Here is a 22,501-nt window from a genome sequence, read left to right as displayed (position 1 = left end):
GCGGTATTCTCTTGCAGTTTAGGCGTGCCCTGTTTGCCTGTGCTCGGAAATTTACTCTACTCAGGGTTTCTCGTGGCATGGCTAGTTTATCGCTTTTTGTTGGGCTTTTCTTTCCCTCCCTTCCCTCCCAGTAGTGTTACCTTGTTATTGTTTCAGATTGGTGTTGGGGGTTGGTTTGGGTTAGGGTTAGTTCGTTGTCTTATGTACTTACTATTTTTCCACTGAGCTTCTAGTCTCAGTGTGATGGGTGCTAGGGTTGGGGCTGGGTTGCGGGCGGGGCTCGTGGCTGGGTTGTGGGTAGGGCAGGCTTATGGGGTGTTCTACCTACCTGGGTTTGGGTTGGCAGTACCAGCCCCTGACTCCTGGGCACCCAACCTCCATTTGCAACATAGGCATTAAAAGTAATTTAACTTAGTTAACGACTTGGAGCAAGTTTGCTCTGTGGTTGTTGTAGTGATTATTTAGCATGCAGTTTGGTGTGCTGGAGGCTCATTAGTGTTTTGGCGCTTGCCATGTTGCAATACTGTTTGGGCCTGTTTCAGTTCATTGTTACTTGGAAACATAACACAAATGTACTTTAACATTACACCTTCATTTTGGTCACTTTAATGCTTGAAACAAACAATTCTTGTGAAAATTTCAACTATTCAAAATACCCTCTCTTTTCCGTCTTCCATGTTCTCTGAAAATGACTTGCTTCCAATTTATCCTCTTTCTTTAGCAATAGCAAAGTGCCCACAATTTCCATTGGTTGGTTTGCCATAAATATAAGCTCCCACATTTCCTCCACTTTAAGGTTGCCGAACACAGTTTTCCAGAATGCAGGTTTTAGTAAACATTTGAAAACTATGAACTTTTGAGTACTCGAAATTAGCATGGTGCAAGATTAACTAAGAAGGAATAAATTTTGATAGTTCTTGTAGAGCAAGGTGTGGTTGCCATGGCAATGCAGGAATCTATTAACCGTTTACAAATAATGGTTTTCCTTAATTTTTAGAAAATGTACTCGTTAGATTTTTTTCCATTTTTTGTATCCAGAAAAACTCACAAAATACTGACATAGTGACGCTGCTTTCATATAATTTTAACACAGAGATCTCCTGTAAATGTTGGTTTTGCACTTTAATGTTTTTTGAAGATACCCTCTGTTAGATTTTGGTTTTTGTTTGTTGGCAAGTTACGCTTTTAGAGAACTACTGTTTTGTCAAACTTCACGAAATTCTATTGAGCAGTTCCCTAGAGAACAGTTCATTTCCATTAAAAGAAACAGTCACAATTTTTTGGTCAAATGTGCATGCGTGGCTTTTAATTTTAATTAGCTCTTTGTGAACTTACTTTCTTTGCTCCATGATAAATGAAGAAGGATTCAAAAACGAGAAACTGAGCTATTTTCAGAGCAAAACTCACCTTTGTGATCCATTTGGTATAAAATCGAGGGATCCATAGTATTTGCTTACCACAACCCTAGTGCGTGCTTAATAGCTTCACTAACAGAATCTGTAAAGCGCGCGCAAACTGTGTTCTGCCACCTTAAGTGCTTGAATTTGCTGAAAATTTCGCACAATATCCCCAATTCTCACACTTATGGCCTGGTGTTCTCCAACCCCCCCCCCCCCCCCCCCCCATTGGGGAAGCCGATAACAAAGGCACAATGTCCAATGGATCAAGGGGTTTGGGACTGTAGTGCCCACTTATCTCAAGATGCTTTATGCAACTGGGCCCTAGTCTCCACCCAGCCAGAGTCAGCATTTTTGTCTGGGCACCATGAGGAGAGAGGCTTTGCGATACAGGCTTCAACAACAAAATTTTGTGGCTCTAGGACTCCAAGAGTACCCCCCCCCCCCCCCCCTGAGCATTGTACGTATAATTTGTATTGTTTTACACCTATTGTACTTAGGTCTTGTTCGGAGTTTGTTTTGGAGTCTTGTTTTGTCTTTTGTTTCTTTTGTTTTACGTCATCTGTACTCCGGTACTCACAGAGGGAACTGCTTTTTTAGGACTATACCAGATTGACAAACTGTATCATCGTACATAAACACAAGACTTTACCTGGAATATCCTTAATGGCAGCTTCACATGCTTCCTAAGTCAGGAGATTCTCTTTCAAGCAATCAACACTAGCAGCCAAAGTTATACGTCAAGCTGTCCTTGTTGAAACCATCAACGTTTCCACAGCTAAATGGCAAAGCTGTGGCCATGCACGAGCCAAATTTTTACACATGGTGCTTAGCAAAGTAATTTACACCTGAAAACAGAAGTAAAAATGACCATACTTTCGTATTAGTATTGATGATCCTTTATTGCTCTTGTTCCTAGCTGATGGGACTACACAACCGCTAATGAATATATAATTTAGAACTATAATCTTAAATGTGGAAATCACAGCTTAAACATTCCAACCTAATTGAATCAATCATCTTACTCTCCTTTTGGACTAAGCTTTTATTGTTCACTGATAACAGTTTAATATGACATTACCAGTATAGAAATTAAATATAAATTGTAAGTAGAGCATAGTGAACACATTTTGGGAAGTGTTAGGAAGTAAAGTGTTGGGAAGTGTTAGAAAGTAAACTGACCTTTTTTGGACTGTTTTTTGATGAAATCTTTCAATTTTTCGCGTCGAAGGTAAAAAGCACACACCACCAGCGTTCAATCCCATCCTCCTTTGTAAGCAGGGCAATGTGGCTTTAAAACTAGTTCCCAGTCTGCCTATAAAAAAAGAAAAGTTTTGTTTGTTCCATAGTTTGCAATATGTTCTCCAATTATTTTGGTTGGGGTGTATAGTTAGAACATCCTTTGATTCACCAATATGGCGGCCAGCGAAGGCATCTCCAAAACAGCTGGTCCTCTCAGTATTTTGGAAAGTTAAAATACATCCATTTTAAAAAAATACAGTTATCCAGTAGATTTTGTGTTACATCAAAAAAGGTATTTTTTCATCTATAGAAAATTCAATACACTGCTTTCGAACCTACGATAGGCAATTAGTGGATAAAACACGAAGAAGGAAAAAAAAAAAAGACCGAAAAAATACTATAAAATAAAAAGCAAAGGAGACCAACTAAATGTAGGATATGACAAGGTTGATTTTCTACTAGGTTTTTAAAGCAGCTACTAACTTTTCCCATTTTTTTAAACGAGTAGCGAGTTTATTTGTAAGTACTGTTTCATGTTTTTTAGTAACTTATTCCGAGTAGCGTTTTGTAAATTGTAACTTTTCTTTTGTTTCCTCTTGGTAAGTCGTAGATAAGCTGTAAACTGTAATTAGTAAATCAAGCTCTTTAAGTATTGTAACCTGTCTGTGGTATAATAAAAATAAACAAATTACAAAAGAATCTATAGAAAATTCTGCTTGATGACTTTCTCCAAAAGGTTTCCATTTGAAGTGGCATCTAAATGTTGTATGCATGCAAAACTGCTGTTTTCGAACGGTTTTGATTTTAAAGATTCAAGTTATATCAAGTATAATTATATGCAGCATACTGCTTAACTAGCAAGGGTAAAAGCAATCGTGTTTCCATTCTCAGCTTGTAAGACAGCAGCAGAAAAATCTTGTAACTTAGTTCAGCTATCTAGCTTTCTTCATTTTTCAAACTGGGTTTAGTGTACAAGTAATCCAGTCATCTGTCAGAAGAAGGAATGGTTACAATCCGAAATCAGTTGACAGAAAATGTGAAAACATAACATTGCCTTTTGAGGTGATTTCAATAATATTTATGCAAATTTGTGACACTTTGCCAAAGGTGTAAACACTCGCAGCGGCTGTCAAAGTCTGCTCAAATTCAAGCGAACGGCCACATTACAGTTTCTCTGGTTCCTTCCCGAATTTGTAAATGTTATATGTATGCATTTCTAAATTTCTAAGGAAAAGCTGTTTTCAAAGTTTTCAATTGAAAGATTCAAGTACAATCAAGTATAATCATATACAGTATAGCAGCATACTGCTTGCGTAGCGAGGATATTTCAGTAGCCTGTGAACAGACTCCCAAGTGGGGTATAGGGCGAAGACAAAAATCGAGCACGGAGAGGAGGGGGAGAAAGAAAGGGAGGGAGCCTGTAGACATTCTTTTGATGCCGCCTTTCCGCCTCCTTGTAATTAACCTGTGAGCAAATTATATGTCAACATGGCGTTTTACGAAAATCATTCTGCTCGAATGAGTCGGAAATCAGCAATAATATTTGGCGATGACATTATTCATTGGGGATTGAAAGTGCATAAATTTTAGGTTTTGCGAAAAATTCTCAAGATAGGACGAAATTCTTAAATGCAAAAGAGTGCTTGTTAGTCCTGGGCAACAAACTCCAAAAGATTCGCTGACCGTATGATCACCTACTGATGAATCATCATCAGCAAGACTTCTTAATCTCCAGCGCCGATTGCAAACGCTTTTAGGCCTAAGTTGGATAGCTCCTTAGCCTTGTCCTTCATTATTAACACCAACAGCGTGACAATTACAACCGAACATTCAAAGTTCCACCGTACATTTCTTTTAACATCCAAGGAAGCAACTGGAAGATCAAACTCTTGTTGAAACCAGTTGGTAAATATTCCAAAAGCATCTTGCTTTTTATCTACAGAATTTAGAAAAATCTTCAGTTCTTTTATAAGCCCAACGATCTGAGGAAAAGATTTGTTCAATTTCAGCCTCAAATCTTGATAACTTTGAGGATCGAGTCTCGAGTCAAGACCGTCAACTTAGTTTTGCACAGTACTGTATTAAAGGCATGCAAGCGGTGGCTGTCAATGGCTCACAACAGCTTCCACTTGTCGACCACAAGGCGAGATGAAAATAGCAACAAACCAATTTTCCTTTCTTTTCTGGTAAGTAAGTAAGTAAGCAAGCAAGCAAGCAAGCAAGCAAGCAAGCAAGCAAGCAAGCAAGCAAGCAAGCAAGCAAGCAAGTAAGTAAGTAAGCAAGTAAGTAAGTTAGTAAGTAAGAACCTTATTATAGTGTGAAGTCGCTAGCTTACAATGTACACTAAACTAATTGGGGACACCTAACTACAATTACTTGTCTAATAGTTAAAAAAATAATCGAATAATCAATAAACTACATAAAATGTACGTCCACACGTAAAATCGGAAACGATTATTATGAGTCGTCTTTCTTGCCCGTTATGATCTCCCTTCGACCTTGCAATTGAAGGGCTGGGGGCATAACCGCCTTATGTCGAATGTTTGGCTTTTTTTTTTCTTTTTTTTTTTTCGGATATGTCTCAATTTTTGCATGTGGGCTTTGTTTTAGTCAACTAACACTGCCCTGTATTTTTTTTCGTTGGTTTGCTCTTCGTTTTCGAGAAAAAACGTATGCAAAAAAACTCAGTTTTCCTAGCGGCATCTTTTGGAGATCTTTTGTTGAACGAGAAACAAAAGAAACCTTTTGTTTCGCTGAACAATGAAGTCAGCGAAGCGTTGGATTAGCCGCTCGCTGTTCGAGCCGATACAAGTAATGTGTTGGTACAATTGAAGCGCTTGTATTGTTGCTGTTTCGTTGGCGCAAGCGATTGACGCGCTAAACCAAGGTCCGGAATCGATTGCATTTTTCGTGCACCGGTTTGACACGAGGACGGTCGTTTTTTTTTTTTTTTTTTTTCTCTTCTTTTTGAAACCAAAACATCCGTTAAAAAAGTGCTTTCGAAACTGCTAAAATTAACCGTTTAAATTCGTGGTGTAGTTCCAGAAAATATCCATACCCCCACCACGGAAGGCTTTTCACTTTAGAAACCCACCTCCCTGGAATCCCCGTTTCAGAGACCCCTCACCCCCTCCCCCCCCCTGGAATTTCCTACTTTTCTTTTTCACCTGAATTGATGGCCTTTACAAATTCCATTTTCATAATGTTCTCCATAGAAAAACATAACGTAATTACTTTACCACAAAGAAGCCAAGATGAACAAGTTGCACATCAAATCTACGATGCTGGATTTAAATTTATCAAGTAGTATTTAAAGGACTTTGAAAACCCAGTCAAAAACTGACTGCATGCACAAGAAAGCCACTCTGCTAGCTGGGTGATTTGTTGACAATTTTGGTTAACAATACAAACTTCAAATGAATTAATCCATGGATTCACTTCTTGGCACTTAATAATAATTATTGTCTCCGAACAGTTCTTGAACGAAATGAATTCAAGAAAGAAAATAAGTTTCTGTTGTCAACATTTTCACATCAGGTTTTTATCATATAAATGTTGGTACATGTATTTTACAGTGCTGCAGAATCCGTTCCTTTTTTTTCCGGAAATCTTTTATTGAAAGATTACATTGAAGAAAATTCACATTTTGTGGCCTCAGTAATTTTCCATGGGAAATATATCCATTGAGCACGACAGCGCTGTGCGGATTGTTCATTTCAGAGTCAGAAATAGATTTCAACCACAAATTTGCCTGTGGAACTAATACCCCTCAAAATCAGGAAATTGTCATTTTCTTGCTGCATTCAGAAACCTTTTAATATCCTCATTTGAGGACTATTATTTATTTTACAACTTGAAGTTAAAATGATTGTGAAGTCATAGCAACGGCCTGAGGCCGATTTATTGGGACACAAAATTGAACTGTTAAGAAAAATACCTGTCGGAAAAATGAAAGTCACGCCTTACTTTTGCTTAATAGAGGGATTAAACAGACAACACTTCTACCAAAACGACTTTTTGCAGAATGATTCATTGGTTGCGCTGCTAAGCTTTTGTCCTGGATAACAATTATTTTTCCGCAATGGCAACTGCCAAATTTGTGCCTTGCTTACGATTTTTTTGTGAAATAATTTTTCTTACGCTGTGGAGAAATTCTTTATGTGGACACCCCCAACCCCTCAGAAATTTCAACCTCACTCACGTGTGGTGATGGAAAAGGCAGTCTTCAAGATGTAATGCTTTTCATTCAGGTCAAAATTAATTGTTTATTGTTAAAATGCATTTTCAGACGATGTGTTGAGAGAAGCTTTGACAATAAAACCCTTCAAAACGAGAATGAAAAATGAATATATCTCCCAAATTTCATTGCGATTTTGGAGAAGACTGCTGATTTTGTAATGACAATGCATGTAAGCACAACAACGATACCCTGGAAGTGGATTATGCTCTACTTCATTTGACATCCAATGCCAAAGGTGTAAAGTTAGTAAACTCTAATACATATTTGATGGAGGTCTTTTAGAAGAAAATGCTTGTTTTAGGAAACAGCAACATCAGCGAGGAAGTGACTTTGCAATTCAAGGAAATAAATAAACAAAGCTGTGATTCACTGGATTGCTTTACTGGTTTGAAAAGCTATTTTACCAGTTTTGCTGAAAACAAGGGAGAACACTATCTAAGATTAGCGAATTTTCGGGGATGCTCTCATATTTTACGCAGCTCTCCAAAATCTGTTAGAAATCTCAGCCGAAACATCACAAAAGTCTTTGTCAGAAATTTCTGAACGATTTTTTGGTTAAGAACAATAGCTCAAATTTGGTGGAATTCATTTGCATTCTTTTTGCACAGTACCATAAATGCTGGATGCAATAGACATTCTACAAGTGATGAAAAACCAATCTTTTATAGTATTTTCTTGTCCTGAACACCCTGAAGGCTATTCTAGATCTTAACAATCAGAACTAAACATGTATTGGCAAATGATAATATAACAATAGAGTTGATGTTTGCGGGCGTAAAATTAATATGTTTTTGGCCTGACTCAGGCTCATTTTAGCCCGAGCCACAGGCTCGGGCTAAAATGAGTTCTGAGAAGGGCCAAAAACATATTTACGCCCAAGAACATCAACTCTATTACTATTATAATAATTTCAGAGGGCATTAACAGAAGGAATCAAAGACAGTACAGTAATCGATCGGGATATCTTCTGTGAACGCTGCCGGAATCGCGTTGGCGTTTATTTTATTGTACAAAAGCTTTCGTTGTCATTCCAAATTTTAAAAGGAAAATAACAGAATTTTGTAAACAGCGAAGAAATAGTCACTTACGACTGTTAAAATTAATTGTGCAATTGCTTAACTAAGTGGGTTTCGCTCAAAGGAGACGAATTACACTCACTCGCCTCCGGCCGTGGAGCTACTACAGGCATTATTTACACCATCGTCCACAGTTTCTGTATTAAAGTCCTCTTCATCTAGCTCAGACGACTGAGAATTTGCTTCTTTGTTAGGTTTTCCATCGATTTTGTAGCTCAAAACAATTTCTTTGCAGATGGCAGCGCTTCCAGTCAAACAAGCAAGAAAACGGCGCGAACAGTTGAATGGCTTCCAGTTCTGATTGGCTGGCTACATTATTTTCTTCTTTCTTATTGGCTCAGAGCAGCGGGCTAAAATATATTTTAGCCCGCTGAATTCTTCATTTTAGCCCGCAAAATACGCCGCAATGCCCGATGAAATTATTATAATAAAGAACACTCTTTCATCACTATCCATCTGTTTCTCAGTCTATTAATGCAAAGCCTTACATATTGATATTATATTAGACCTATCCCTAGGTGCTTCATTTAACCACCTTGAACAATTATTCTGAAGCTTCAGCAACAAACATTCTGGTTAAACTTTTTCACCTGGCCTAAACTCTCTGCAAGTAGCTGTTCTAAATCTGTCCTGATTAATTACAACTATATATGCAATGGCAAAGAGTAACGAAGAACATGCCATCTTTTCAGTTCATTATTACTTAAAAACAACATATTGTACTTTAACCTTAGACCTTCATTTGAGTTCCTTGAACGGTTACTTCAATGCTTGAGACAAAAAATTCCTGTGAAAATTTTAAATATTCAAATACCCTCTCTTTTTCGTCTTCTATGTTCTCTGAAAAGACGACCTGCTTCCAATATCCTCTTTCTTTAGCAGAGGCAAAGTCCCTGCAATTTCCCCAAGTTGGTGTGCCATAAATATAAGCCCCCACATTTCCTCCACTTTAAGTGCTTGAATTTGCTGCAAAGTTCGCACAACAACCCCAATTCTCAGACCTATGGCCTGGTGTCCCCCCCCCCCCCCCCCTTTGGGGAAGCTGATAACAAATGCACAATGTACAACGGAGCAAGGGGTTTGGGACTGTAGAAAATGAGGAGAAAGGCTTTGCGATACAGGATAAAATTTTATGGCTCTAGGACTCCAAGAGCACCCCTCGACTACCCCCACCCCCACCCCCCAGAGCATTGTATGTATTTATATTGTTTTACATCTATTGTGGTTAGGTCTTGTTTGGAGTTGTTTTGTTTTCTGTCTTTTGTTTCTTTCGTTTTACGTCAGCTGTGCTCCGGTACTCACAGAAGGAACCGCTTTTTTAGGACTATACCAGATTGACAAACTTTATCACCGCACGTAAACACAAGAAAACAAAAGACTTTACCTGGAATATCCTTTGGCAGCTTCACATGCTTCCTAAGTCAGAAGATCCTCTTTCTCTACTAGCAGCCAAAGTTATACGCCAAGCTGTCCTTTTGTTGAAACCATCAACTTTTCCACGGCTAAACGGCAAAGCTGCGGCCATGCATGCACGAGCCAATTTTTGCACATGGCGCTTCGCAAAGTCATTTACACCTGAAAACAGGATTAAAAATGACCATACCTGTAAACAAATTAAATATAAATTGTAAATAGAGCATAATGAACACATTTTAGGAAGTCTTAGAAAGTAAACTGACCCTTTTTGGACTGTTTTTCGACGAAATCTTTCAATTTTTCGCGCCGAAGGTGAAAACGCGCGCCGCCGGCATTCAATCCCATCCTCCTTTGCAAGCAGGGCGACGTGGCTAAACTAGTTCCCAGTCTGCCTATAAAAAAAAGAAAAGGTTTGTTTGTTATATTGTCCAATTATTTTGGTTGGGGTGTATAGTTGAGTTTAAAAAAACTCCTTTTATTTACCAATTTGGCAGCCGGCGAAGGCACCTCCAAAACGGCTGGTCCTCTCGGTATTTTCGAAAGTTAAGAGTGGCTTTCCACAAATATCGACCAAGTGGTGGCACAAGTCAAATAATCGATTTCGTTCATATTTTGCTCACAGGTAGTCCCTAGTGAGAAACAAACTGAGCTGTAGTTAGTTTTTCAAAATACCGCTTCCTTTTGAGTAAATATGCGAAAAATGATTTTGTCTCAGTTGAGCTCAAAGTCCGCTTTCGGCGGGATGGAATTTTCCTTAACTTTCAACGGCTCGCGTATCAATCCGCAGACTGTTACTAACCTTCAAATGACATTTATTGCTTTATTAGGTCTTCCTCTTCTGTTTTACGGGAAAACATTTACAACCTAAGTTACTTTTACGTCCGAAAAATGCAAATTTTCAGCAACCACATTTTAGCACTAAAACATTGCCAATTTTACCCATGGGCGATAACTTAGATTTCCCTATAATGACTTTCTATTGCTTCACTGTATACCTATTTATCATAATATAAAAACAAAGTTCTGGGTAAATGAAAATAAATGACCCGCTAGGCTTCAGATTTATCAGCATTTTCTTGAGATTTGGCGATCGAAGCGCAAAAAAGATGGCGTGACAGACTGTCACGGGTACAAATAGTTTTTCTTATTAGAAAAAAATGAAGCGACGTTTTTAAAAGGAAGCATTTTTCATCCGCAGTAGAAAAATCTTCGGATCAAAAGTTCGGTAGCGTTACTGACCAATATATACTGTGGCTCCTTTTTATAGATGGAAATTCCAGAGTATCCGTTCGCTCTGATGCGGAGTCCAATTCGTCATTGTGGCTGAATATTATTGAGTTAAAACAAATAATTGGAAAATCACTTCCATGGATAAATTAAACTAGAAATAGGTTAAACGCAGCAGATTTGAACTACAGTAATCTGATTAAAAGTTTAGACTGTTATGTTAAACTGCATCGTTTGCGTGAAATATACGTGAGAAAGCACACGCACACACAACGACAACAACAACAACAAAAAACAACACAGAATTCTGAAAGTTTAAGGGAAAAATTAATAACAATAAAAACTGTAACAAATTTAATGAAACCAAGATAGTGGTCAATACTCGTTTTATTAATGTTATTTTGCTGCGCTTTTTGATCCTGAAATATTCTTTGTGTGAAGATAAACGTAATTAACTAATTAGATTTTTGAACGTCGCAGTTTTGGACCTATGAATAAATTGAATTATTATTACACCAGAAAAACAGTCAGGAACTGTAAACAAAACGGCGAGCATGGAAGTTTGCTGTCCTTTTAAGTCGATAGTTGAGGGTCCCCAACAGGGTTCTTCAATCCCGCCATCCCGGACAAAATTTTCCCTCAATCCCGTAATCCCGACCGCTGTTTTAGCCCAATCCCGATCCCGGTCAGGTCATTATTTTTTTCAAGCCCCTTAGCTCGACGAAAAAAGGCTTTTTCAGTTGGATATAAATTCCAACTGCAAATCAGGGGCGTAGCCAGGATTTTTCCAGAGGTACGCACAATTTTCCAAATCTTCCTGCACCCTCCCCCCCCCCCCACTAATTTTTTTTTCACGTGACATGATCTGCATGATGCCATCATTAAATTTTCTTTTTCATCAGGATGGTGAGGTTATGCTGTAAGTGTAAGCGTAATATGAATGGCAACTACGCCGTTAAATACTTTGCTGCTTCCTTGGGTTCATTAAAGTGCTTCGATCCCTTCATTCATTAAGCCAACAAGCTAGTGGTATCTCAGGGTTTTATTCACAAACGAGCGCTTTTTACCACTGTGGGCCACATTGTTTTTGAGCAGCATTAAGTACACGCTTACTCAGTATAAATCTACAAGTAAAAAATCAAAGTGTACATGTCTATTGATCTACATCGCCAAGAGAAAAAAACTGAGGCACTGTAAATTAATATAACTATAGATACTTAAGCTTTCAGCAGGCCCGTAGCAAGGCTAAAACAACTGAGGGGGCTTAGCAAAATGGTGAAACAAAACTACCCCCGTCACTCAAAAACAGACTGATTTGGGAGTTTAAGATGCAACGAGAACATAAAAAAACCCCGGTAGATTTAGTAAGTAAAACAATAACTTTGCACCTGGATCACACTCTTAGGTACAGTGAAACCTCTCCTTACGGACACCTCTTTAATACGGACACCTCTCTATTACGGCGGACAGTTCACTTGGTCCCTGAGAGACCGAAATCCATATAAAGCCTACCTCTCTAAAACGGACACCTCTATAATGCGGATACTTATCCCTGTCCACTTGGTGTCCGTGATAAAGGGGTTCGACTGTACATGTTTTTGCCTTTTCTTTAACCAGTGGACTACTACGTGAAGTTTCCTAATTTCATGTTTGAAGGAGGACGTAGAAAAAAGACGACAAATTTTTCTTTCTCTTTTTAAATTTGGAATCGGGCAGTAAGAATCCGACTGCAGGAGAATTTTTTTCTCTGGTCTTGAGGACATATTTGTGTGGCTTTTTTGTGTGACAACGCGGGAACACTAAATTGTTATAAACTAAGGACATTTGTATTGCTTAAAATGAGCGGATGTCTTAGAAAACAAGTAGTTTTTTTCGACAGCGTTCACGGCTTCAGATTGGTTGATTTCAATCCATTTTGATTCTTATTTCCGATTCACAAGATAGGAGTGCATGTTAGCGAAGGAAACTGACAGGTAGTAAACAGACGATTAAAGGTTGTGAAAAGGCACTTGCAGCGTCAGAATTCAACATTAATTTGTGTTAATTATATATTTTTGGGCACATTGCTTTTTAACTTCCAAAAATTCTGGGGGGGGGCTCAAGCCCCCCCTGCCCCTTCCCCCGCTACGGGCCTGTAATTCATAAAGGCAAAAGGGATATAACGGTTTGCTGTTACAAACACAAAGCTATCTTCCAGCAAAGACAAAAAATGACCTCATTTAGGTCTATTTCCTTGTGTTTGTGAATATGTATTACGGATAGTAAGGACAACCTCGCATCTGACATAGCACTCCAAAGTGGCGCCTTAAGCCTTTTCATGCTACTGTGTAGACACAGGCTATGCGAGAAGCGTCTTCACTGCTACAGCAATTTCTGGGATAGAAAAGTCCAGCGTCTCCACCAAGGCCTGGGGAGTGCCATCTTCAACCAACAGCCACTTATGACGCCACCTAGTCACTTCTCGTTTTAGTCATTTTATTATATTTTATCTTACCTGATTTTATTTTATTTTATTTTCGACTTTTTCAGGTACGCACGTGCGCATGTGCGTACAAGTAGCTACGCCACTGCAAATCTGTGCACTGGTCTTTGGTCACCGAGAAATTAGCTGTAAGATTATTTCTTCTTTTTCTTTCCACCATAATGACGACATCGTTCATTTAAGACGTTTTCAAAGTTTCCCGCGAATCACGTCAGTCAATAAGTCAGTTAGCAATTTTTTTAGAGCTTGTTCTTTTTCCTTTTTTTTTTTTTCTTTTTTTCTCTCAATTGAATGGTGAGGGCTGCCTTTCTTATCACGTTGATCCTTGGAAAACTTTTCAGTCCGGGATAACGGCCATCAAAGTCTGAAGAGCATTGCTACTCACGTACCACAACGTGAGACTGCAACAGATATTTGAAAAGCTAACAGGCCAAACACGACTCCCACTGGTTGCTTAATGTACCTTAGACTTCTGGATAGAGTGCTTTAATTTCCTGAGTACGTTTCTGAGAGATTTTCCTTTTCGATCAAAATGTGGTGAGATCTCTCTGTTGACCTTTTGATTTTGATCATGAAGGAAACTACTTAAATTGACCGAATGGAGGTTTTCTTATCATTCGGAGCCGTTTGAATTAGTTCCTTTATGCCGTTGTGTACGCTAGCTCTGTGGCATTTGTTTAGGCTTATCGGCTCAAGTTAAATGAACTGTTAATTAAGTTAATCTAGTTAATCTGTAAAGACATAGGACCCTTAAATTTCTTTTCTCGTCCAGGACGGTGACAACTAGATTTTCATTGTACATTTTCGACACCGGACTTCCCGGATCTCGTTTCTTTAGAGTAACATTTCCCGCATCCCACTTCGTAAAATCGTCAAATCCCGCGTCCCGTCCCTCAGTTCTAATCCCGAATATCGTCGCTCTTTTCCGCTAACTGATCCCGAATCCCGACCTTAAAAAAAGCCAAATCCCGGATCCCGAAAAACCTATTGGGGACCCTAATAGTTGGTGGGCCATGTTCGTTTACTCGCAGAGACAGAACAAGGTCCCGAGAGATAGTACCTCCGCTGTCCTATGTGTGTCCTGTACAAAGAATATTGACCAGCACAAGTCATGTTATGGGTTTTAAGATGTAGGGAACAAGGGCCATGTTTTCAACGCCAGAAAACATAAAGACAATGACGATTTGGGCTTAGCTGTTGAGAAACATTTATCATCAAAGACACTTATCGCGCCCGGAAAGTTACTGGGACTTTCGAGAAACGGGCCCCAGGGCTTATAAGCCGCGGCAATTTACGGTATTCCTGGATAAATAGGAGAGAAGGTAGACACAGAAATACCAAATGTAGGAGCCGTAGCATGTCCTTATTGCTACTTCGGCCGTCAAGTTTGGTCAGTACGTTTGTCAATTAAGTCCCACACCTGACAGAGAGGAAAGGACTTCTTTCTTGAGAGAAACGAAAAAGAACTTAAACAGAACATTGTGTCAACAATATTAAGTCACGAATGATTTAACTTTGTTGGTCTTCGAATGTAATGTGCCCGTTTCTGAGTATTTATTCTGCGTGCGAAAGTATGGAAGCAAACGGACACTAGTTACGAAAACTAGTCCCTTAAAATCGTCTGTATCCCCATTGAAACATTGAGACATTGCGGAAACATATAAATCTTTATGGTGACACTTCCGGTTCATGGTTGTCACGCAAACAGTGTAGCTTGCGAGTTGTTTATTTAAAACAAAAATAAAAGAAATGTTTATTAATTCGTAAACTGGATTGTTTTGTTACTCAGAAGGTAAGAGTACAGAAATAACCCCAGTGCGGGTTAATGAAGAATTCGATGCTAAATTCTTGTTAAACGTGCATAAAATGATCATGAAATACTGAAAACCTCGTCGTCGACACACTAATATGCTTGTATCGAGCGGGAATAGATGAAGAAGAAGGCCAAAACTTATGATGGATTTTTCATTAAGGTATCAGCTTAGTTTCCGTACCTTTGTGTCTCAAATTGACGCACGTTTTTGCTTCTCTTTTCGCTTTCGTGGTTCGCAGTCACCGGCTATGTCACGCCATTGTTTACAATGCGAATGCCAGATTTTCGACAGGGTAGGTGATAAATTCGAGGCCCTGCGGGTCACTTAAAATAATTTACCCAAAGTTTTGTTTTGATGTTATGATTGATAAGTACACAGTGAAGCCATAGAAAGTCATTTTATGATAATCTAAGTTATCGCCCATGGGTAAAATTGCCGGTATTTCAGTTCAAAAATTTGGTTGTTAAAAATTTGCATTTGTAGCATGTTGTTCTAGATCTGTTTCGGGCATAAAAGTAACCTAAGTTTTGAATGTTTTTCTGTAGAACAGAAGATGAAGACCTAGAAAAGCAATAGATGTTTTTTCATGATCCGTGACTGGCTGTGGATTGATACGCAGCCGGCCAAAGTTAAGGGAAATTCCGCCCGACCAGAAGCTAATTTTGAACTCAACTGAACTGAAAATCGTTTTTCGTTTGTTTAAGCGTAAGGACTGCCGTATTTGGAAAAACTAACTACAGCCCGTTTTGTCTCTTACTAAGGCCAACCTATGAGCAAAATATGAGCTAAATCGATTTTTTGACTTGTGCCACCAAAAGCTGATTTCGGTCGATATTTGTGGAAAGCCGCTCTTTTAAAAATACATCCATTTCGTATTCAGGACCCTAAAACAAGTCTTCATACCATGCAAGTTGTGGTGAAATCGTGGGATGGAATGGCCGGGAAAAGTTCGAATCTTACAGAGAATTGCACCGGCTTAATATTTACGCAGATATTTATCTGGAAACAATTTGATATGATAGGTCATGGTATGGAGGGTTGAGCTTCTCCTTATCCTTCAAAAATATTGACACAACTTTCTAGCTCCGCAGAATCTGTAAATAAACGCAAACCCGGCTGTCCTGCATTTTTATCCCGTAGGTTATTCTCAGGCGGATAAAACCCTAGATGCAGTATATATTGAAATTTCTGTGGGTAAAAACAAAGATTCTTGTTATTGGACAATTGACTGGTGAAAATAGTACGGATTTAATGTTTGCGGTGTTCAGTTACAAAATCTCCTGTCTGTGAAATTGGCCAACTTCCTTTTACCGCCACAGAGTATTATTCTGATACAAAATTGGACACCGCTAACCGTGCGGCCGGCACAATTTCCAGAATAATATGTTAAAATTTATAGGAACAAGGACGTATCTCTATAGGGTGTTTGGTGAAGTTGTTCTCTACATATATTAGCCTCCATACCACGCAGAAGGAAGTTTAAATATAGACAAAACAACAGTTGTCTTCGGCTTAAAGGGGAAGTATCACGAAAATTTGCTGTCATTTCAAAACCCAAAAATGTTTGACTGTCAGCAGAAACAACGAAATAATTGTCAAGTTTGTTAAAAATTATCACCCCAGTGCAATAAAACTGTCGATTAGTGCCTCTGGCCAGAGACAGAGTAGGCCGGTTTGGATTGAAACTTGAAAAATATTAGGCTGTTTTTCAAGTTCTCGCATTTTTGTTTCCAAAATGCGCTAGAACAGATCACAGGTTGTTTCTTTCAAGCACTGAGTTGATTTCGTTCCTCCCTTCATTCTAGAATTATTTGGCAGGTGACAGCTGCTAGATTAAAAGTTAAACTGGCATCCAGTTTAGCAGAGCGCTAGTTTAAAATGAGTCCGTATGACACTGTTAAATTAATATCGAGTCATATAATACTCAAAATGACAAGAATGAAGAATACACAATAAATAGATAAAGAAAGTAACGGCGTCTCAGCCTGAATTTTAACTCACTGAATTCATGCTATTCCTTATTCTCGATGTGGAAGCGAATTAAATGCACGGAGCGCCGTTTATGTGAAAACTACCGAGCCCCATATTTTATAGCCTTTGTCAAAGCATACTAACTATGGCCAAAGGAAGACGCAGTGGTGTCTTGTGTAATAGCCATGGATTTTTCGGGGCGTGTCTAAACTTGCTAAGGTGTCAGACCTCGCGAATAGATGTAAAAAACAAGATGGACTTCAAGTAGTCTCGGCGCTTCTGTATATGATGTCAGTCTAGCTAAAGACATCGGGCATGTCATCATATTCGACAACCCTCGACAACATTTCATGCAGTAATAGGCCTTATCACGGTTTTCGACGCCATTTTGACGAGTAGGCAAACGCGCTTGAAATAACAGTGTTTGTATGGAAATCCGATGTCAAATAATTTTCATAAAACATCGCTTCTAAAAAATTCATGAATTGGAAACTTTTGGCATTAGGAAAAGGATTTTGAGAAAAAAATTGGAGGGATGTAGCTGTTCCAGAAAGCGTCCAGTTGTGTTTTGAACTTTCCATACATTTCCCTGTATTTTTTCCCGCGAACTATTTTTAGTAGCAGTTCACGGCTGGTTCGCTTTACAGACAAATGTATGGAAAGTTCAAAACACGACTGGACGCTTTCTGGCACAGCTACATCCCTCCAATTTTTTTCCTAAAATCCTTTTCCTAGTGCTAAAAGTTTCCAATTCATGAATTTTTCAGAAACGATGTTTTATGAAAGTAATTTGACATCCGATTTCCATACAAACACTGTTATTTCAAGCCTGTTTGCCTACTTGTCAAAATGGCGTCGAAAACCGTGATAAGGCCTATTAACGTTTCCGATGTCTTTCAAATTATTTACTGTTTTTTTCTAGTAAAGTATAAACCTGCTAAGTAACAGCACTGGGCTCAGGCAATTTACCGTAATAGTACTCAGTTTATTGGCTTCAGTATCTTTTAATTCAAAGAGGCAGCTGGCATAAGTCTTGCCGGACTGCTTTTAAAACAAGCATTGTCTTATTTATCTTATAATTAGTTACTGGGGATAAAAAGCTTTTCGACCTCAAAAATATATTATAGCATATCATTATACGATTGTCATAGTTTCGTTTTCGGCCTGTTTCTTTCGCAGTCAGCCTCATATTAAGTCAAGTTACTGCTTCATCAGAAATTGAAGGTTTGCAGAAAAACAAAATATCTCAAAGGTTTTCTTCAAAGTTGTTTAACTTGTATATATGTATGTATGTATGTATGTATGTATGTATGTATGTATGTATGTATGTATGTATGTATGTATGTATGTATGTATGTATGTATGTATGTATGTATGTATGTATGTATGTATGTATGTATGTATGTATGTATGTTAATATATATATGTTTTTTATATTTTCATTAGAGCGGGGACAATCGACAACAGTTTGATAAACAGAGAAAAATTTGTAATAGGAAAGAAAAGGTAAGTTCTAGTTTCTAATCGCCAATCCGGTGGGAAAGTGAACCGGCATTGACATCACCTTTTTCGAAGCACGAGATATCTAATCAGCAACCCATCAAAAGGACCAACTGGCACAAATTTCGGTAGGGTGGTTTCCACTTCTCAGATATAAAGAATGCACTTACAAAAGACTAATGTTTTGTTTCAAGTTCTCGCATTTTTGTTTCCAAAATGCGAAAGAACAGATCACGAGTTGTTCCTTTCAGGAATTGAGTTGATTTCCTTCCTCTCGTCTTTCTAGAATTATTTGGTAGCTAATCGAAGGTCTTATTTCATCATTTTTACAAAAGATATAAAAACCCCACGGCAGTTCTCCTTTAAAAATACTAATTAAGGTTCTGAGTTTCGAGTTCCGCCTCACGTTTGCCAGCTGGAATCAAATATTATGTCACTTGTTATTCAAAACGCTCATAACGTCTATCTATAAGCTTCCAGCATTTTAAAGACACCAGCGAGCGTACATAGCTATATCTAAATTTTCTATTACTTCATTCACGGCGACTGCAAAATTCAAGACACATCTTCAAAGCAGGTGCTTTTTCTACGAAGGGCTAACGCTCGATTTGCCAGCTCTCGAATTTCTTTACAGCGGACTAATTACTTTTTCAACTCAGTTGATAAAACCACTTGTTCGTTTCTACTCCCCCACCGACGTAGCACCACAGTTTCTTTTGAAAATAACCCCCTTGACTTGTTTTTCAGTTTGTCGAGTTGCCGACGGAGATAACTTCTGAAACCATGTCCATATACACGGAGTCTGAATCAGCGAAGATCGCCATAACAACGGTGAATTCTATACTGGCCATCTCAAATATTGTCGGCAACTCTCTGGTTTGTGCCGTCATTATCAGGTTTCACGACATGAGGTATGGTTAGCGTAGGATCACAAGGCGTTGAGTTTACAGTAGAGCTCTGCTAACTCGAACAAATTTTATTTTCTCTTGGTTGCAATGCAATCTACCCTGAAAACTCAAACTCTATTTTAAAAGCGTCGGTCGGTGGACCTCAACATTTTTGAACATGGCTGATTGGCGTGTCGAAATCTTTAATTTCTTTTGATAACGTGATTGTAATGTATGGAACATCCTTAACTAGATCAGGCAGCTTTTGTTTTGTCCTGAATACGTGAAACTTCTTAAAATTTGGGTCTCACTGGTTTCACTGCCAAGTTTTGATCATTTTTTGGTGTCATTTCATGGTCTATAAGAGTATAGACCATAGAATACTGCCGTCGATTTAACGGGGAAAACGTATGAGAGGAATTGGTTTTATTTTCCATCGAGAAAGCGAGCGCGTTACATCTGACGTCATTTTTATTGTCTGTATTCTCATAGACAATAGCTACGAGCCAATCAGCGCACGGGAATTTTGATAGTTATCGTAAAAATCATAATTCATTTCCTTTTTCTCAGGACTTCAATCAACTACCTTCTTTTGAACCTTGCTGTGGCAGACATGACGGTGGCTACTTTTTTTGTACTTTTTGTACTTTTTTTGTACTTTTTTTTTTTTTATCCACACTTTTACCCACCCAGATGGGATGAAGGGAAATATGTTGTGCAAATTTCTGACAGCAGGTAACCTGGCCTGGGTTGGTGGTGCTGCCTCGCTTGTCACTCTGGTTGCCATAGCAATTGAACGCCACTACATCGTAATGTATCCCCATGGAAACAAGAGAATGCTTACTAACCGCAAACTGAAGGTGGGTAAAGATACTTTTTAATTTATTAATTTTTAACCATTTTTTAACAAAACAAATAAACTAATGAGCAGAAGGATTACAAAAGGTTATTCTCAACTAAAGCGAGGGACGCCTGACCACATTCGATTCTTTGTAAATAGATTTGCAGAATGATTTCCTGCAATCATGTAGGAAACAGGGTCACATATATCTTACGGTACTCGTTGTTATTTCAGGTGATCATACCGTGTTCCTGGATTTTTGCTACAATCATTATGATCCCAGAGTTCCTGGTTAGGAATTTTGATAAAAAAGTGCATTACTGCGTCGATCTGTGGCCTGAAGAATGGATGGGAGAAGCTTACAGTTGGATATGGTTTCTGGTCTTGGCTTTACTCCCAGTAACATTCATGGTTGCTTTATACTCCCGAGTCGTACACAAACTGTGGTTCAAAAGTGGAAAGCCTGATGCATACAATTATCGACAACAGGTTCGTTGACTTGACCTAGCTAATAACACGTGCGTCGGTCCAGGGAACCGTATACGACGCTACACGAACTAAAATTATTTGTCGTTTAGTTCTGATTCTGAAACTGAAGGGAATTCTAATGTCTTGCGTTCGACTAACTGACTCTGACACATATTGAGAAAACGCAAGAAAAATTTGCGACCGGTTAGAACTACTTGTCAATGAGGTACATGTAAAAAGCTAAAAAATGCCTCCAACTTGATGTCTCATGTCAAACGCCAAACGCCATATATACTAGATAATAAGATACTTAAAAAAAAGTAGCTAGCTAGTACTGTTTTTTAGGTTATTTTCTCCCTAATATCTGGCTCTTTAGTATCTTGATTGAGTTCCAGTTAATTTTTAGCCCTAGAATTCCGGACGTGTGACATAAACTGATCCAGCGGTTAGGTCTAGTGTTAGAACTACGACGCCAGCAAAAGCATGTAATGGTCAGGAATACGTCCGACATTTTTACGGTACTAGTAATATTCAAAGATTAGTGCATGCGTTTGATGATCTCGATCCTAGGCTCTCTCTCCTTTGTGATGTCATTCGCCCCTGCAAAAAAATCGCGGGGGATGCCAGTTGCGCGTCCCAAGATCCGTCCATTCATTCAAACAATCAACGTTGTCCCATACAATCTCGATTCTCCAATCCGAATTAGGAGTGCGTTCTTCCTACGTCGAAAACAATTAATATCTTTAATTTCTCTTTTCAGGGCTTGATGAAGGTACGAAAACGAGTCACCTTAACGGTCATAACTGTCAGTGCTATCTTTGGAGTGTGTTGGCTGACTGACTCAATAAGCTACATCCTTTCCTTTCATATTCCCACAAACAAGTTTGGAACTACGTCGAATGTCATCACTGCAATATTTATCATGATCAATTCCGCTGCCAATCCTTTTGTGTATGCTCTGGTCAATCAAAAATTCAGAGAGAAGCTCGTGAGAATGATGTGCGGTTATTTCCGCCCAGCAACTGACAGGATTCATCCCGACATGGAACTTCAGAATATGAACTAACGTTATCAATAGTATATCTGCTCACGTCCGAGCTTGGAAGCAGGAGAAAACTCTTTTGTGTACGGCATGTTTTATTGCAAATAGGACATTGAAAACAATGCAGTTCTGATTAAAATAGTTGTTACAGCGATAATAATAAATTACGGATTTCGACTACAATCATAAATAACTTAGAATGGCTGGTTTCCAAGTACAGTAGGTATATTCAAGGATGAGGTACTACATGGACCTGTATATCATGAGTGATATCATAATCTGATCCGACAAAGTACCTGAGACGAACCCTTTCACTCCCAGGAGTGATCAATACGTAATTTCTCCTTACATTATCAATACATTGTCAACCAGACAGGTGATGAGAATAAAGAAAATCATCAACGAGGAGGTATTGTTTGATGTAACACCAAATTCTGTGAACTAACTCTAAAGAGAATGTATGGCAGTTAGTCAGGAGAATTAACATTCAGATCATGGGAGTGAAAGAGTTAAAGGAGCGCTGTCGCGGATATTTCTCTGTGTTTTGATCAAAAATGCTCAAATATTTGCTCTTAAACCACCGAGAATAAAATATTAACTCATGGGAAGAACAAACTATAATCAGTTTGTTTTTAACGATTTCTCCAAACGCGCTGGAAGAACTTGAAAAAATTGGTTTCAATCCATTTCAATCTTGGCCATCCGTGGCCAAAGGTAACACTACATTGTAGTTTCTGTGTAGTAGTGGGGTTACTGTTAACAAAACTGAACCGTTATTTTAATGATTCCGTCCATGCAAATGTTTTTTTTTTTTTTCGTCTTCCATGCTCTCTGAAAAGACGACCTGCTTCCAATATCCTCTTTCTTTAGCAGAAGCAAAGTCCCCACAATTTCCCCA

The 22,501-nt window shown here is 38.6% G+C and overlaps 1 protein-coding gene and 1 pseudogene across 5 annotated transcripts in view; one reads left to right on the top strand and one right to left on the bottom strand.

Annotated features, from left to right (window-relative positions):
* Positions 1 to 20,431, bottom strand: part of LOC146458525 (uncharacterized) — a 27,627-nt gene extending 7,196 nt beyond the window's left edge. Inside the window, exons 1-5 of one of the 4 annotated variants that reach the window (XR_014858291.1) lie at positions 20,338 to 20,431; positions 9,635 to 9,763; positions 9,340 to 9,558; positions 2,580 to 2,712; positions 2,050 to 2,245 (exon numbers count right to left, since the gene is read on the bottom strand). Coding sequence is in view for 1 of the 4 variants with exons in the window: in XM_085091060.1 (XP_084947186.1) it covers positions 9,361 to 9,530; positions 9,635 to 9,763; positions 20,338 to 20,365 (327 nt within the window). In the remaining 3 variants the exon portion in view is untranslated. The remainder of the gene's footprint in view (positions 1 to 2,049; positions 2,246 to 2,579; positions 2,713 to 9,339; positions 9,559 to 9,634; positions 9,764 to 20,337) is intronic. The other 3 variants (XR_014858290.1, XR_014858292.1, XM_085091060.1) reach the window with 3 other exon arrangements.
* Positions 18,808 to 22,501, top strand: LOC146458524 (pyroglutamylated RF-amide peptide receptor-like; annotated as a pseudogene). The gene is made up of 4 exons (XR_014858289.1): positions 18,808 to 19,276; positions 19,823 to 20,112; positions 20,328 to 20,582; positions 21,322 to 22,501. The product of XR_014858289.1 is annotated as a pyroglutamylated RF-amide peptide receptor-like (transcript).

Source organism: Pavona decussata, unplaced genomic scaffold, assembly GCF_977016875.1.
Source record: "Pavona decussata unplaced genomic scaffold, jaPavDecu1.1 SCAFFOLD_233, whole genome shotgun sequence".
Taxonomy (NCBI): domain Eukaryota; kingdom Metazoa; phylum Cnidaria; class Anthozoa; order Scleractinia; family Agariciidae; genus Pavona; species Pavona decussata.
Note: the sequence above shows the minus strand (reverse complement) of the source record. Positions and strands in the feature narration are given on the sequence as shown.